General features: G+C 42.6%; 1 protein-coding gene across 1 annotated transcript in view; it reads left to right on the top strand.

Annotated features, from left to right (window-relative positions):
• The first annotated feature begins 1,446 nt into the window (after positions 1–1,446).
• The window catches only part of LOC111979951 (BTB/POZ domain-containing protein KCTD16-like), an 86,889-nt gene continuing 73,346 nt past the window's right edge, over positions 1,447–14,989 (top strand). The window contains exon 1 of the mRNA XM_024147708.2: positions 1,447–2,459. Within this exon, the coding sequence (XP_024003476.1) occupies positions 1,616–2,459 (844 nt within the window). The 5' untranslated portion in view covers positions 1,447–1,615. The remainder of the gene's footprint in view (positions 2,460–14,989) is intronic.

Below are 14,989 nucleotides of genomic sequence, written 5' to 3'. Positions count from 1 at the left end.
GCTGGGTACTTTGTGCAGTCTTGGCTTATAAAACCAATCGCATTTAGCCCTGTCCGTGAAAAAGTAGGCCTAATTATTTTTGTATCAATAATTGCCTTATTCCCCTCAAACACTTATCTCCAAGATAACTATTTCCACTCTCGTATCAACAAATTTAGAGACATTAAGACAGTCTACAACACGTTGAGTTTCAACAAACAGAATGCTAAAATGTGCACGTGCCGCAAGCTAGAGCTGCATGCAAGGTGCCTGTGAGCTGGTGGAGCTGTCCGTGGTCCTGAAATTATTTTTATTTTAGAGCGTCGAACATAACTGCAAGAGGCGCTGTTGCATAATCAGAATGTTAACAGTGGAGGCAGTAGCTATTTGCCACACCAGACCAGTCAAGTGCAATGCAAATTGATGGGCTACTGTTAAGTATTTATTTCTATCATAATGGTCCACTATGGTTGACAACACCATGGTCCATTTATTTTCGAGCCTGAAATCGCTTCCGTTTTAAATACTCACAAAAACCTATTATGGACTAAGATAATGGATAAATGATTGCACTCGGATTGGGTGTTGGCTGTTGAAACGTAATCTTGTTGGATAATTTTCAGTTTGCACAAGTTTAACCTATAGGTCGACATAAAAAAAGGTGAAAGGTAGCTTTCAATATATGATATATATATATATATTTCAGTATATTCCTTTAAGATGATGTAATTATTTATTACCTATTATGGTTTATCCCTGCACCATTGAGGCAACATCAGCTGAGACGTTGTTTTTTTACGCTGCACCACCTTGCTTGGAGGGGACCGGGAYAATCGTTTCAGCTCCTCCGACAGCTCCAGCTATGCAGCCTTCAGCGCGCCCACAACCATGACACAATTTGTTCCTACGACCGCTAACAGCACAATTTGAGCACTGGGGGACACACTTACAGGACTCATCAGGGCGGAGTGGATGCAACCTCTGTGAAGTTACTCTTCAGACAGCCTTTTTAATCAGCAAGACCAAGTCCTCGTGTTCAAAGGAAGTTAGAGATAAAACGCCGGTGATAACGATATCTTTCCCTTTGGACTTTAGAAGTTGTTGTGATGAGTTTTTCTATTGAATATGTTGTAGATATATTTGTGCATTTATGTAGAGTATTGGGCTATCTATAAGCTATTCATGTTGCTCTAGCAAACAGAAGCAAGGCAGCTCATGTTCCGTTTGACAGCGTTTCTATGTGATTTGGCCGCGAGGGTTCTCATGAACCTCAGTCATTTCCCTCGGCAATGTTCTTCTCCCATGGGCAATGGAGGCAGAGCAACTGATGCACGCTGTTGTGGTACACACCTTTGATGCGTCTGTATATATTTTTGTAGTCTCAAAACACCGTTTTTTTCGTTATCTTTTGAGGTGGGTTTCGTGGACATCCACCACTATGCTATTTTTCTAAGACTGCAGCGACTGGTAGGTGAATGACTGACTTTATAAGATCTAATTCTCATAATTTATGTTCAGTGTGTTTAATTGTACATTTTAAACACAAATATACCTTGTTTTAGTCCAAGTAGAATAGCAACGTTTGGACATCAATCTACCGTTTCCATCTAAAATTCGGTGGAGTTTTTAGTCAATCATGACGGAAACAATGGCATTGAGTGGAAACTGTAGGACTAACCCTACATCCAAAGACCAAGGATCTGTTCAGAATAGTTTCCCAGATGTTGTAGAATTAAATGTCGGGGGACAGGTYTATTACACACGTCATGCAACGTTAGTAAGCACCCCGAATTCCTTGCTGGGAAAAATATTCTCACCCAAGAAAGATGCCACTAACGACTTGGCGCGGGACCCTAAGGGACGCTATTTTATCGACAGAGATGGATTTTTATTTCGATATGTGCTGGACTTCCTCAGAGACAAACAAGTTGTACTGCCCGACCATTTTCCAGAGAAGGGGAGGCTTAGGAAAGAGGCGGAGTACTTCCAGTTGCCAGACATGGTCAAACTATTGACCCCCGAAGATTTAAAACACAGTCCAGACGAATACTTCCACAGTGATTTTGAAGATGGTTCTCATGGCAGCGACCACAAGATGTGTCCGCCGTCATCACTGGTCCCGGCGGACAGAAAAAGTGGGTTCATTACAGTTGGTTACAGGGGCTCTTGCACAGTGGGCAGAGAGAGTCAAACTGACGCCAAATTCAGAAGGGTCCCGCGGATTTTGATTTGTGGGAGGGTCGCGTTAGCCAAGGAAGTTTTTGGGGAGACCTTGAATGAGAGTCGAGACCCAGACAGGACACCGGATCGATATACTTCCAGGTTTTACCTGAAGTTCAAACACCTTGAGAGATCATTTGACATCCTGTCAGAGTGTGGTTTCCAGATGGTTGCCTGTAACTCTTCAGTCACAGCGTCCTCCGTGAATCGACACACAGAGGACAAGATCTGGTCAAGTTACACTGAATACATCTTCTATCGTAAGTTGCTTTCGTTTTTACTTTCGTTTCTACCAGGTACCAGCGTAACTACACACATCCCATGTGAAATAGTCCTCCCAAGTCACCACTAGAAGGCACACTTGCTTTACAAGTTTTCCCCAAGCATCCTGCTTTTGAAGTAGCACTGAGAGTGGTCACACGCACGCACGCGCACGCGCACACACACGCACTCACACACAATATCATGCATGCACAGAGATAGTCACTCAGTCCCTGTCTGTGTATGAGAGTGTGAGTGCCAGTGATCAATGCTTGCCAAACTGTGTATCTTCAGTGGAAATGGTATGTTCCAATCCACTCCATGAAAAACACAACTGAAAATAGCCTACTACAAATTGAGCAACAGAATGTGTCGTTTGAATGCTGGTATGTGTTGAGGACGTGTCTGTCTGCCCACTCGAGAACTAATCTAGTTTGAGTTCACTCCTTTTAATTGCACTCTTACTGCTCTGTTGTATTCCCCCATGGGTCTAAACCCACTTGTTCCCAGAAACTCCTACCTGGGAAGTGCTATTCATCTTCCATACTGAGTGTGCTGCAGCCTCTCTTCATTTCTCTCCAAGCCTTCATTTTGAGGCATGGTAAGATGTAAGATGATGGGTTTTATAATGGCTCTCAAAATATTTTATGGTGCAACAAAACACCACATATACTCAGAGGTGACAGTATATGAGGTGTTCCTTAGCTGCATAGGCCCTGCCAAAAGGTAGAACGCAAAGCAAGCTCATACTGCGACAGCATTCCACTCTGAGCTCATAAAACATATTGAGACCAGATTTTCTCAAGTATATACAGTATACTGTAGATTCTTCTGTGTCATTTCCCCGAAGAATTTGCAAGGAGATGCTATTAGATTACCAATAAGCACTGTATGTTGGGAGCATATTAAGTTCCCTGATTAACAGGTGCAACAATTTAGAGATTATTCCTTCAGAAAAGGAGTAGATACAATTCCACAACAGCTAAACCTGTGTCATGACTCATGCAGTTCAGATGAGTAGCATGCACTTGACACTGTCTGGTCTCTGTACTACACAAACGCACATTCTAGCAATACCATGTATATTTGTCGATGAGAGTATGCTCCAAAGACCTCTCCTTGTTTACAGTGAAATAACATTGCTTTGCGGATCCCGTCAACCAATATTTAGCTGTGAGTCCACACGGGAAGTTTGTAAAGGTTGAAGGCACGCAGTGGAATCAATGAAGTCAGTGACAGCCTCTTGTTTGTCTGCTCACCGTCTCTGCCTCCCTGGCACGCTCCTGCTCCCCCGTCGCCCCTGGCAGAGCGCACCAGTTGCCTTTTATAGGCCTCACTGCTCCGTCTCGGTGTCTGCGTCGCCTGCTATCCACGGCAGTCACATTTATTTACCAATTTGTCGCATGGTTAGAGTGATTGATAATCAATCATTTTCAGTGACAGTCGGAGGACTCACTGCTGGGACCTGCATGCCGAAGACATAGTAAATCATGCAATCATTTTTGGGGGCAAAATAATAATTTCTAAACCGTTTGCCTGGGTCCTTCRTTGTAAATAAATAAATACATCAAATTTTTACATTATAGAAAATTTGGTCATTGCGAATGCCCTTTTATATGGTGATGGTAAGTCATGTGTGACAAAGAACACTATTAGCTTAGAAAACACAAATTAATAATTCTCCTGTAATGTGTTGCGGTAGGTGGGAAGAAGGGTGCATGGCACCATGTGTGACCCGACACATTCAAGGCCTTTGCACCTTTCCAGAGTGGCACCATACAAACACACATGCACCGGTTTCAGCTTGAACAACTGCAAAAAGTAATACATCAAGCATATGAGTGTTTAGCAGTAAAACTTTGGTGTGACATTTTGGGAAGGAGCTCAATGCTGTTTGCCTGTTTAAACCGATTTGCTTAGCTGGAGATGGGGCGTGACAGCTCAAAGGCTGCGCTTCATAGGTGCAGCTGCTTCCCAGTCCAGTCTGTCAGGGGAGCTGCCACTGATCCCAAAGTCTGCATTATTCAGACAGAACCAGGGAGGGAGGGTAGAGGAGAGAGGAAGGATATCTGGGAAAGATGGACTGGATTATCTGGCTGTTCCTTGACCTGCTCTCCAAACTGTTTAATGACTGCAATCTGCAATCCCAGGCCCCAAGGGAGTCCTAGGAACTCTGGAGCTGCTGTGCATTTGACTAAGAAAGACCTGTTGAGGGAGAAATTACATAGTCCAAAAAAAKCTTCTTCCATCTCTTTATCAATCCKTTTTCTGGATTGAAATGGCAGATGCTTCTGCTATTGTGATGGAGTAAGTGCTCTGTGGTGCCGCAGATAATAGCACAAAGAGCTGCTGGAGTGACTCTTCACAAGCACACTGATGCTGCAATGCATAGCATAACACTGGGCACTAGGCTTGGGCAGGGTATGGAAAATAACTTAAGCATTTGTTCAAAACAAGTCTAAATCATCTCAATTACAATTTCTAGGAAATTTGCATATATACAAGTTTGGGGAGATTATGTTTGGCTTATTGCATTATTGAATGTCTGTTGAGGTTGGAGTAGGTGCTAATCCGTAAAGAAAATGATGAAGTCGATAAATCTTATTTAGCAAGAAATGTAATCTTAAACCACGGTAGTACATGTCACCAACCTCTAGCCAGAGGCTACCCATAAGAAGGAAACTTTTGAATGTGGATATATCCATGATGATGAAACTTTCCCTTATAATACCGACTGACCCCCATACCCATCACATTTAAAGCTGCAATATGTAACTTTTTGGGTGACCTGACAAAATTCACATGGAAATATGAGTGATAGATCTGTCATTCTCATTTCATTTTTGCATCTTTCAGTTTAGTACACCAGCTTCAAACAGCTGAAAAGACAATATTTTTGTTTATGGAAAATATATTTCACAGCGGTTTAGATGGTACAATGATTCTCTACACTACATTTGCTTGTTTTGTCACATAAACTGAAATTAGGCGAACTATTAGAATTTTAGCAACCAGGAGATGGTGGAGCGATTTCTGCATAGTGAGGAGTTACTCTCGTTACTCTCGTCATAAATCTAGAGAAAAAAAAGTGCAATGGACCCACCAACGAAAAATGAGCCTCATTCAGAAAGAGATTATGCTCCACGCTCACTTAAACACGTTTACTTAGATATGCAATTTTCTTTGCTCTGGTATGTTGAATAATTTCTGCCTACTAAGCAACAGTGAGAGAGATTCTTGAGATAGAAAAATGTAACACTTGTGGGACCAATATACATTTTCTAAAATGCTGCATATACTGTAGATCTGGCGTCTTATTGTTCAATGGCTGGAGCAGGATAACATTGTTTAATTGTTTATTTTATTTCAATAGAATCTCAATGAAGATACCCCGGTTGTTCTTCCTTCGTGGCATAGCTTCACATCCATGTCTTACGTATATAACAAATGCAAATCATTCACTCTATACTACAGCTTGATGACCTGTGGGAATGTTGACATGGATTTTAGAAGTTGTAGTTCTTAACATGGATCAAGATTCTAGTCAGAATACAGCCCTTAATCCTGAAACCTGAGCTCCATGTGTATCTGTGACCAGAGGCATGTGGTATTATGGCTGTATAGCACATGCTGAAATATATTATTTCTTCTTTACTTTTTATAATCCCATGGATGACAGATATTGTGGTTTGTAGTCTCACTGTGCGTGTTTGTCATAGTTAGCTACTGGTGACAGGTGACAGTTTTGATACTCATCGCTGCATCCTGGATCAAAAGGTTGGCTGGACTTCGCTAAAGACCCATGTATCTCTTCATTATTTCCTTTTTGTTTACAAGGCCCTACTTCATAAACTCCCATCTTATCTAACATTGCTGTTGACATATAGACAGCTGAGTTGCCTAACCTGTTCACAGGATTGGCTAACTCTTGAGGTTCCTAGGGTCTTCACCGAGCTACACTGTAGGTAAATCTGCTTTTAGTTTTAAAGCACCGTGTTGCTGGAACAAAATTCTAAATACATTCCACCTTAATGTTCTGCTGCCGTAAGGCCAGTTTAGAGAATTGATTGTGAACTTATTTGTGGACGAATGTAACAGTTTATCTAGGTGATTTGTGATGTTTTACTTGTGCTTCCCATGACTGTAGTTTTGTGTTTTAATGTGTATATTTTGTGTATAATGTGTATATTTGTGTTGTATCGTGCAGTGCACATTTGAAAAAGAGACCTACGCCTCAAAATGTCTTCCCTTTTAAAATAAAGGTCAACTAAATAATAATAATACATATGTGCCAGCCTTGAAAGTCCCCTWACATGCTTCAAAGAGCTAGATACCTTCAGAGTACTCTGGATTTCTCATCCCTTGTGTTACACTTAACAAACATATGGAATATTTCATGTGTTTGCATCAGGACTCAGGAGGCAATGACGTACTGGCTTTAGAACCTGTTATTTCAATACTATGAGAAGTCAGCAGGGCCATGGTAAATTGTCTCACTGGGTAAATGTGAAGATGCCCAACATGCCTCAGAGGTATGCCACTAATTGTGAGATAGCACGTTCAACTCTGTTGGTGGACCTCCAAGGTGTTGTGTGTGTGTGTGTGGTTGTGTGTGTTGTGTTGTGTGTGTGGTGTGTGTGTGTGTGGGGGGGGGGGGGGGGGGGAAAGAAAGAAAGAAGAAAGAGTGAGAGTGAGTGAGTGAGTGAGTGAGTGAGTGAGTGAGTGAGTGAGTGAGTGAGTGAGTGAGTGAGGGAGTGAGTGAGTGAGTGAGTGAGTGAAGTGAGTGAGTGAGTGAGTGAGTGAGTGAGTGAGTGAGTGAGTGAGTGAGTGAGTGAGTGAGTGAGGAAGCAAAAAGGCAAACAGAGCAGACAATTATCAAAATCCATCACTCACCCCTGAATCTCATGTTAGACAATTAGTGATGTTACAGGCTGACATTTCAGTACAGAGCTACCCTTTATTAACCATTACGCCTCTCGCGTAATAAACCTTGCATACGTACAAAAGTTATCAAGCAAAAGTTGGCACTAAAAAATGTGAACTTGAGAATGTGCTCACCTCCTGCAAACTTTAGACTATGCATATGCTCACCTGCTAGTGGTGGAAATATTGTATTGCAAGCTGGCAAGCTGGCAAGTACAGTAAGTATTTTGTTTAAATGGGAGATATGATGAAAAGATTATTCATAGAAAAATTAAAACAGGAAAAACATATTAACAAGAATGCAACCATTTGCCATTGGTGAGAAGAGCGAAAATCAATGTGTTTTATGTTTAAAATCTTAAATAATTAGACATAGGAATCTTAGAATTAGACATATGAAACTTTTTACTYTTTTATTTTCATAACCATTGCAGAATATATTTCTGTCTTTGATGGGTTCATATTCCCGAAGGAGCCATACAACAAGTTACCATGCACATCTCTCATTTAATTGGACCTAATAAATAGATAGGCTATATGCAGTTCGAGTTTTGCAATATCATAGGCCGAGCGGTTTATAATGACGGTATACATTCAAATTTACATTGGAGTAGGCCTATGTATCAAGTTTCAAGTTTTTATTGTCATATGCACAAGTAGCCTACAGTGAAATGCCTTTCTTGCTTTCTCTTTCCCAACAATGCAGTAATCAATATCAGTAGTACTATAATATTTTTAATAAACAGTCAAGTTGAACAAAAACACACTAGAAATGTAACTAACTACTGTGAGTACTGTACTTGACTTTTTTTTGTAGCCTGCCCTACAATGTTTCAGAATTTGTGGGCAGTCCATCATATTTAGGTTGGGGGAAAAGTCGATATAAACCATTGTTGAATTCAAATGTTCTGCTGACAGGTCCACAACAATTTGCCATTGTTTTCTCATTCAGAAACTGAATGTAGCTTATGTACAATATTTGTCAGTATGAGTAGGCTACAGTATTGCTGTGTGATAAGAGCACGACATCATTGTCTATTTAATCTCAGAGCCTTTACCAAGGCGGGACATTTAAACCCAATAATCTATTGATAAAATAAATATTGAACAACAATTTGTCTTTTGAATGCTGTGGCCTAATGCCAATATTTCCAAATTATACAGCAAATAAATGCTGTTATTGTCACCATAAAAGGGGAATGGAGGCGTTTTCAAGCCTGCATAGTTTTCGACAGGTCTGATTTATAATGGGAAACATGCTATGTATGGCATGGGGCAAGTTTATAAATCTCGCTCCTGATTTTTCAGAAATAGCGCAAGCAGATATTTAGTGTGAAATTTACGCAAAGGTTATAAATGAGGCCCCTGGACCCTCAGCAAATAGCCTGCAATACAGAAATGGATACATAAATATACAAAAGTATGTGGACACCCCTTCAAAGGTTTCAGCCACACCCATTGCTGACGGGTATATATCTCCATAGACAAACATTGGAAGTAGAATGGCCTCACTGAAGACCTCAGTGACTTTCAACATGCCACCTTTTCAACAAGTCAGTTTGTCAAATGTCTGCCCTGCTAGAGCTACCCTGGTCAACTGTAAGTGCTGTTATTGTGAAGTGGAAACATCTAGGAGCAACAATGGCACAACCGCGAAGTGGTAGGCAACACAAGCACTAAGTGCTGAAGTGCGTACAGCGTCAAAATTGACTGTCCTGGGTTGCAACACTCACTACAGAGTTCCAAACTCGGTAGCAACATCATCACAAGAACTGTTCGCCGGGAGCTTTGTGAAATGGGTTTCCATGGCCTGACCTAAGCCTAAGGTCACCATACGCAATGCCAAGCGTTGGTTGGAGTGGTGCAAATCTCTCTGCCATTGGACTCTGGAGCAGTGGAAACTTCTCTGGAGTGATGAATCACGCTTCACCATCTGGCAGTCCGACGGACTAATTTGGGTTTGGCGAATGTCAGGAGAACACTACCTGCCCGAATGCATACATTTACATCATTTACATTTAAGTCATTTAGCAGACGCTCTTATCCAGAGCGACTTACAAATTGGAAAGTTCATACATATTCATCCTGGTCCCCCCGTGGGGAATGAACCCACAACCCTGGCGTTGCAAGCGCCATGCTCTACCAACTGAGCCACACGGGGCATAGTGCCAACTCAAACGTTTGGTGGAGGAGGAATAAGGGTCTGGGGCTGGTTTTCATGGTTCGGGCTAGGTCCCTTAGTTTCCTTGAAGGGAAATAAAACTCTACAGCATACAATGACATTCTAGACAWTCCTGTGCTTCCAACTTTGTGGCAACAGTTTGAGGAAGGCCCTTTCCTGTTTCAACATGACAATGCCCCTGTGCACAAAGCGAGGTCCATACAGAAATGGTTTGTCGAGATCAACGTGGAAGAACTTGACTGGCCTGCACAGAGCCCTGACCTTAACCCCATCGAACACCTTTGGGATGAATTGGAATGCCGACTGCGCGCCAGGCCTAATCGCCCAACATCAGTGCCTGACCTCACTAACGCTCTTGTGGCTGAGAACCCGCAAATTTCCAACATCTACTGGAAAGCCTTCCCAGAAGAGTGGAGGCTGTTATAGCAACAAAGGGGGGACCAACCCAATTTGAATATCCATGGTTTTCGAAAGAGATGTTTGACTAGCCGGTGCCCACATACTTTTAGTCATGTAGTGTACGTGCTAAACCCATATAGTGTAATAATCTGTAGCATTGTCCTGATTTATTCTGCACCAAGGCCAACTTAAGGCCAACTTTATTATTACGTTTTCAGCTTTCCCTCCTGTCTAAAACACAATATTGAATGGCATTTTGTGCTCAGCTCCTCCCCATATCCTCCTCTCATGTCTGGTTTCCCTTGAACCCCTACAGAGGGTGAACAATTTCCTCGTGCTTGCAGAGGCAGACATAATGCTAACAGCCACACAGCCTGCTGCATTAGTAGTTCCAGAATAGGTTTGTCTCATTTCCAGGCAGCATCATTCACTGTCTAACTAGACTAGGACCTACAAAAGAGATGCACTCTGCAATCAAGGGAGTTTAATGTCCACTCTTTTTGCAGCATTCAGATGATGAAAATACTGTGCAGATAGATAGCTCGGCCGAGTGTCCTCTCCAGTGTTGGAGTATGCTGCATTTCCATAGATTTTTTTTTACTTCACCTGAAGCATACAGAGCCAGTGCTGTTCTTTTACTCTCCTCTCAGTGCAATGCTTCATTACCTCATTATTTTCCCCTTAGCAGTTACTGGTGCTCTTCTACTTCACACAGATACTCTTATGACTCTGCCATATTGCTAATGCTGCTCTGTAATGCAAGCTTACCAAATCAATGTATGTCGTGAACCGCACTTTTGCATATTGTTTAAGTTAATGAACACCAAAGACCAATGTTTTCGAATCTTGCTCGCGCTAGTTAATTTCTTTACTGTATCTTGGTTCCTTATAATATGATGTTGGATTGCATGAAGTCACTACTGCAATGGGAAGGGGAAAAGGATCACAGTGTCCTCTGACCCAACTCCTTGTGTGCTGATGATTTGGGTCATGACAGCGCCAGGCAGGCAGAGGGATTCCCTGGTGTGTTAACTCAGGAGACATGCTGCCCTCCCTAGCCCTGACGCTAAAGGTCAACAACCAGATCAGAAAGAAAAACAGACACGTCCGCAGAATGAGAAAAGAGTGAAATATAATCTTGACATGGCTTTCTGTGTGGATGCAGTGGCTAGAAAGGAGTGAGACATAATATTGTCATGGCTTTATAATATTATGTACAGTARCAGTTAAAAGTTTGGACACACCTACTCATTCAAGGGTTTTTCTTTGTTTGAATCAATTTCTACATTGTAGAATAATAGCAAATACATCAAAACTGTGAAATAACACATATTGAATCATGTAGTAACCAAAAAACAGTATTTATATACGTATATATTTTGTATTTTAGATTCTTCAAAGTAGCCACCCTTTGCCTTGATGGCAGCTTTGCATTCTCTCAACCAGCTTCACCTGGAATGCTTTTTCAACAGTCTTGAAGGAGTTCCCACATATGCTGAAGACTTGTTGGCTGCTTTTCCAGCACTCTGTGGTCCAACTCATCCCAAACCATCTCAATTGGGTTGAGGTCGGGTGATTGTGGAGGCCAGGTCATCTGATGCAGCACTCCATCACTCTCCTTCTTGGTAAAATAGCCCTTACACAGCCTGGAGGTGTGTTTTGGGTCATTGTCCAGTWAAAAAAAAAATGATAGTCCCACTAAGTCCCACTAAGCACAAACCAGATGGGATGGCGTATATCTGCAGAATGCTGTGGTAGCCATGTTGGTTAAGTGTGCCTTGAATTCTAAATAAATCACTGACAGTGCCACCAGCAAAGAACCTCCACACCATCACATCTCCTCCTACTTGCTTCATGGTGGGAACCACACATGCAGAGATCATCTGTTCACCTGGTCTGTGTCTCACAAAGACACGGCGATTGGAACCAAAAATATCAAATTTGGACTCATCAGACCAAAGGACAGATTTCCACCGGTCTAATGTCCATTGCTCGTGTTTCTTGGCCCAAGCAAGTCTCTTCTTATTATTGGTGTCCTTTAGTCTGGGTTTCTTTGCAGCAATTCGACCATAAAGGCCTGATTCACGCAGTCTCCTCTGAACCGTTGATGTTGAGATGTGTCTGTTACTTGAACTCTGTGAAGCATTTATTTGGGCTGCAATTTCTGAGGCTGGTAACTCTAATGAACTTATTCTAGGCAGCAGAGGTAACTCTGGGTCTTCCTTTCCTGTGGCGGTCCTCATGAGAGCCAGTTTCATCATTGCGCTTGATGGTTTTTGCGACTGCATACTGACCAGACATGTTCCCCATTGATTATGTTTGAAATGCTCTGGATCGACGTGTACGACAGCTTGTTCCAGTTCCCACCCATGTCCAGCCACTTCGCACAGCCATTGAAAAGGAGTGGGACAACATTCCACAGACCACAATCAACAGCCTAATCAACCATGCGAAGGACATGTGTCACGCTGCATARTATAAGATCTGAATATTTCTAAACATGAACTTATTCACTATGAATCTTCCCTTGTACACAAGCATTAGGTCGATCATAATGGTCACATGGTTTGGAAAAAGTAAGAAATCTCATCTAGCGTTATCAACTCATATTTCCTTTCAGTTCACTCGCTTTTGTGGTARCTTTAGAGTCCAATTGATCATCCGATAGTGGGCCCTCTGACAGGTTGGAAGACTGCTTGGCAAATTGCCTGAGCCTCCCATCCCTCTGGGGGACCTGATACAAGAAAACCAATTTGAAAGAAATTCAGTAAACAGTGAATACCACAGGGGGCAGATACATTCCTTCACGATCCTCCCTTAGCCTCTCCTTTGTCTTATGTTTATTTTCCCTTCTGCTCTAAGGACAAATCATGTATCGATCTGTTTTTAAGTTTATAGTCCTTCAAACACCATGTGAAACCTTCTAGTCATAACGGACTGACTGGCAGGATGGGTGCCAGCCTGCTAGGGAAATTACATTTACAAAAAGGGATGTGGCCACATCTAAACAGTGCTATAGAACGAGAGAGAGAGAGAGAGAGCAAGAGAGAACACCTAAATATGTTTTTACTTCAGTGATGTGGTTATAAGAATAGCCTTCGTCTCAAGGAAATACTTCACTCAGGAGCCCTTGAGAAATATGACCTTGAGGTGTGATGGAGAATGACATCCAGTCTCCGTTAATCTTTGTTAACCCAGAAGTAAAATCTTGGGTAATCTGGTCAGCTGAGTGATTAACTTCTGCATTCATACGTGATAGAAATTGAGAGTTCCGGCAAAGACAGTGTCCACCATCGCAAAAGGAATTCTCAGCCTCCCCCACCCCCCCGATCCGTGTAGGGTCACACGTGAAGCACGAGAGGCAAAGCAGTTAAAGTACCTCTTTCGCCCAATGCCATATGTCCAAATAATAGGTCCAAATAAACGGTGACGAAAACCCCAAAACCAGAACTAACGATGCTCGTTATCTCACACATCCCATCCAGTCCTGGCAGATTCTTCGGTCTACACGCTGAATCTGCCCACAGGAGCGTAAGTCTCCATCAGCATGACTTTGAATTACAGATACACCAAAAGTACGTGGACACCTGCTTATCGAACATCTCATTCCAAAACCATGGGCATTAATATGGAGTTGGTCCCCCCCTTTGCTGCTGTAACAGTCTCCACTCTTCTGGGAAGGCTTCCCGTTAGATGTTGGAACATTGCTGCGGGGACTTGCTTCCGTTCAGCCACGAGCGTTAGTGAGGTCGGGCACACACATTGGGCGATTGGCCTGGCTCACAGTCGGCGTTGCAATTCATCTCAAAGATGTTCGATGGGATTGAAGGGCTCTGTGCAGGCCAGTCAAGTTTCTGTATGGACCTCGCTTTGTGCACAGGGGCATTGTCATGCTGAAACAGGAAACGTCCTTCCCCAAACTGTTGCCACAAAGTTGGAAGCACAGAATCGTCTAGAATGTCATTGTATGTTGTAGCGTTAAGATTTCCCTTCACTGGAACTAAGGGGCCTAGCCCAAACCATGAAAAACAGCCCAAGACCGTTATTCCTCCTCTACCAAACGTTACAGTTGGCACTATGCATTCCGGCAGGTAGCATTCTCCTGGCGTCCGCCAAACACAGATTTGTCTGTTGGACTGCCAGATGGTGAAGCGTGATTCATCATTCCAGAGAATGCGTTTCCACTGCTTGTTTGTAGCTTTCATGAAGCTACAAACAAACAGTTCTTGTGCTGACGTTGCTTCCAGAGGCAATTTGGAACTTGATAGTGACTGTTGCAACCGAGGACAGACAATTTTTACACGCTTCAGCATTCGGCTGTCCCGTTCTGTGAGCTTGTATGGCCTACCACTTTGCGGCTGAGCCATTGCTCCTAGACGTTTTCACTTCACAATAACAGTACTACAGTTGACCGGGGCAGCTCTAGCAGGGCAAAACATTTGACGAACTGACTTGTTGGAAAGGTGGCATCCTATGACGGTGCCACGTTGAAAGTCCCTAAGGTCTTCAGTAAGGCCATTCTACTGCCAATGTTTGTCTATGGAGATTGCATGGCTGCGTGCTCGATTTTATACACCTGTCAGCAACGGGTGTGGCTGAAATAGCCGAATCCACTAATTTGAAGGGGTGTCCACATTTGTATATATAGTGTAGGTTTGGTTTAAAACATAGTATGACATTGTAAATTGTGATATCTCTGCTGATGGCTACACAAAATGTCTGCTCTTTTGTAGAATTATTGTGGTTGAGGTAAAATTAAATTTTGTTGGGATGCAGTGGGAAAGATTTTTGGGTAGCATATTGAGGAGATGTGTTTTTAATTATAATTGTGTCGTGCTCAGCTTGCTATTATGACCCACTTTGAAGTCTACTACAGTGTGAAGACTGGCTGTGATGCCCCTGTTCTCCTACACATCCCAAATGTCATCGTTTTCTATATAGTGCACTTCTTTTGACCAGGGCCCATAGGGCTCTGGCCAAAAGTAGTGCACTATGTAGGGAATAGGGTGCTATTTGGGACGTATC

The sequence above is a fragment of the Salvelinus sp. IW2-2015 genome, linkage group LG20 (genome assembly GCF_002910315.2).
Source record: "Salvelinus sp. IW2-2015 linkage group LG20, ASM291031v2, whole genome shotgun sequence".
Taxonomy (NCBI): Eukaryota; Metazoa; Chordata; class Actinopteri; order Salmoniformes; family Salmonidae; genus Salvelinus; species Salvelinus sp. IW2-2015.
The sequence above is the reverse complement of the archived record's forward strand: the minus strand, read 5'-3'. Positions and strand labels throughout refer to the sequence as shown.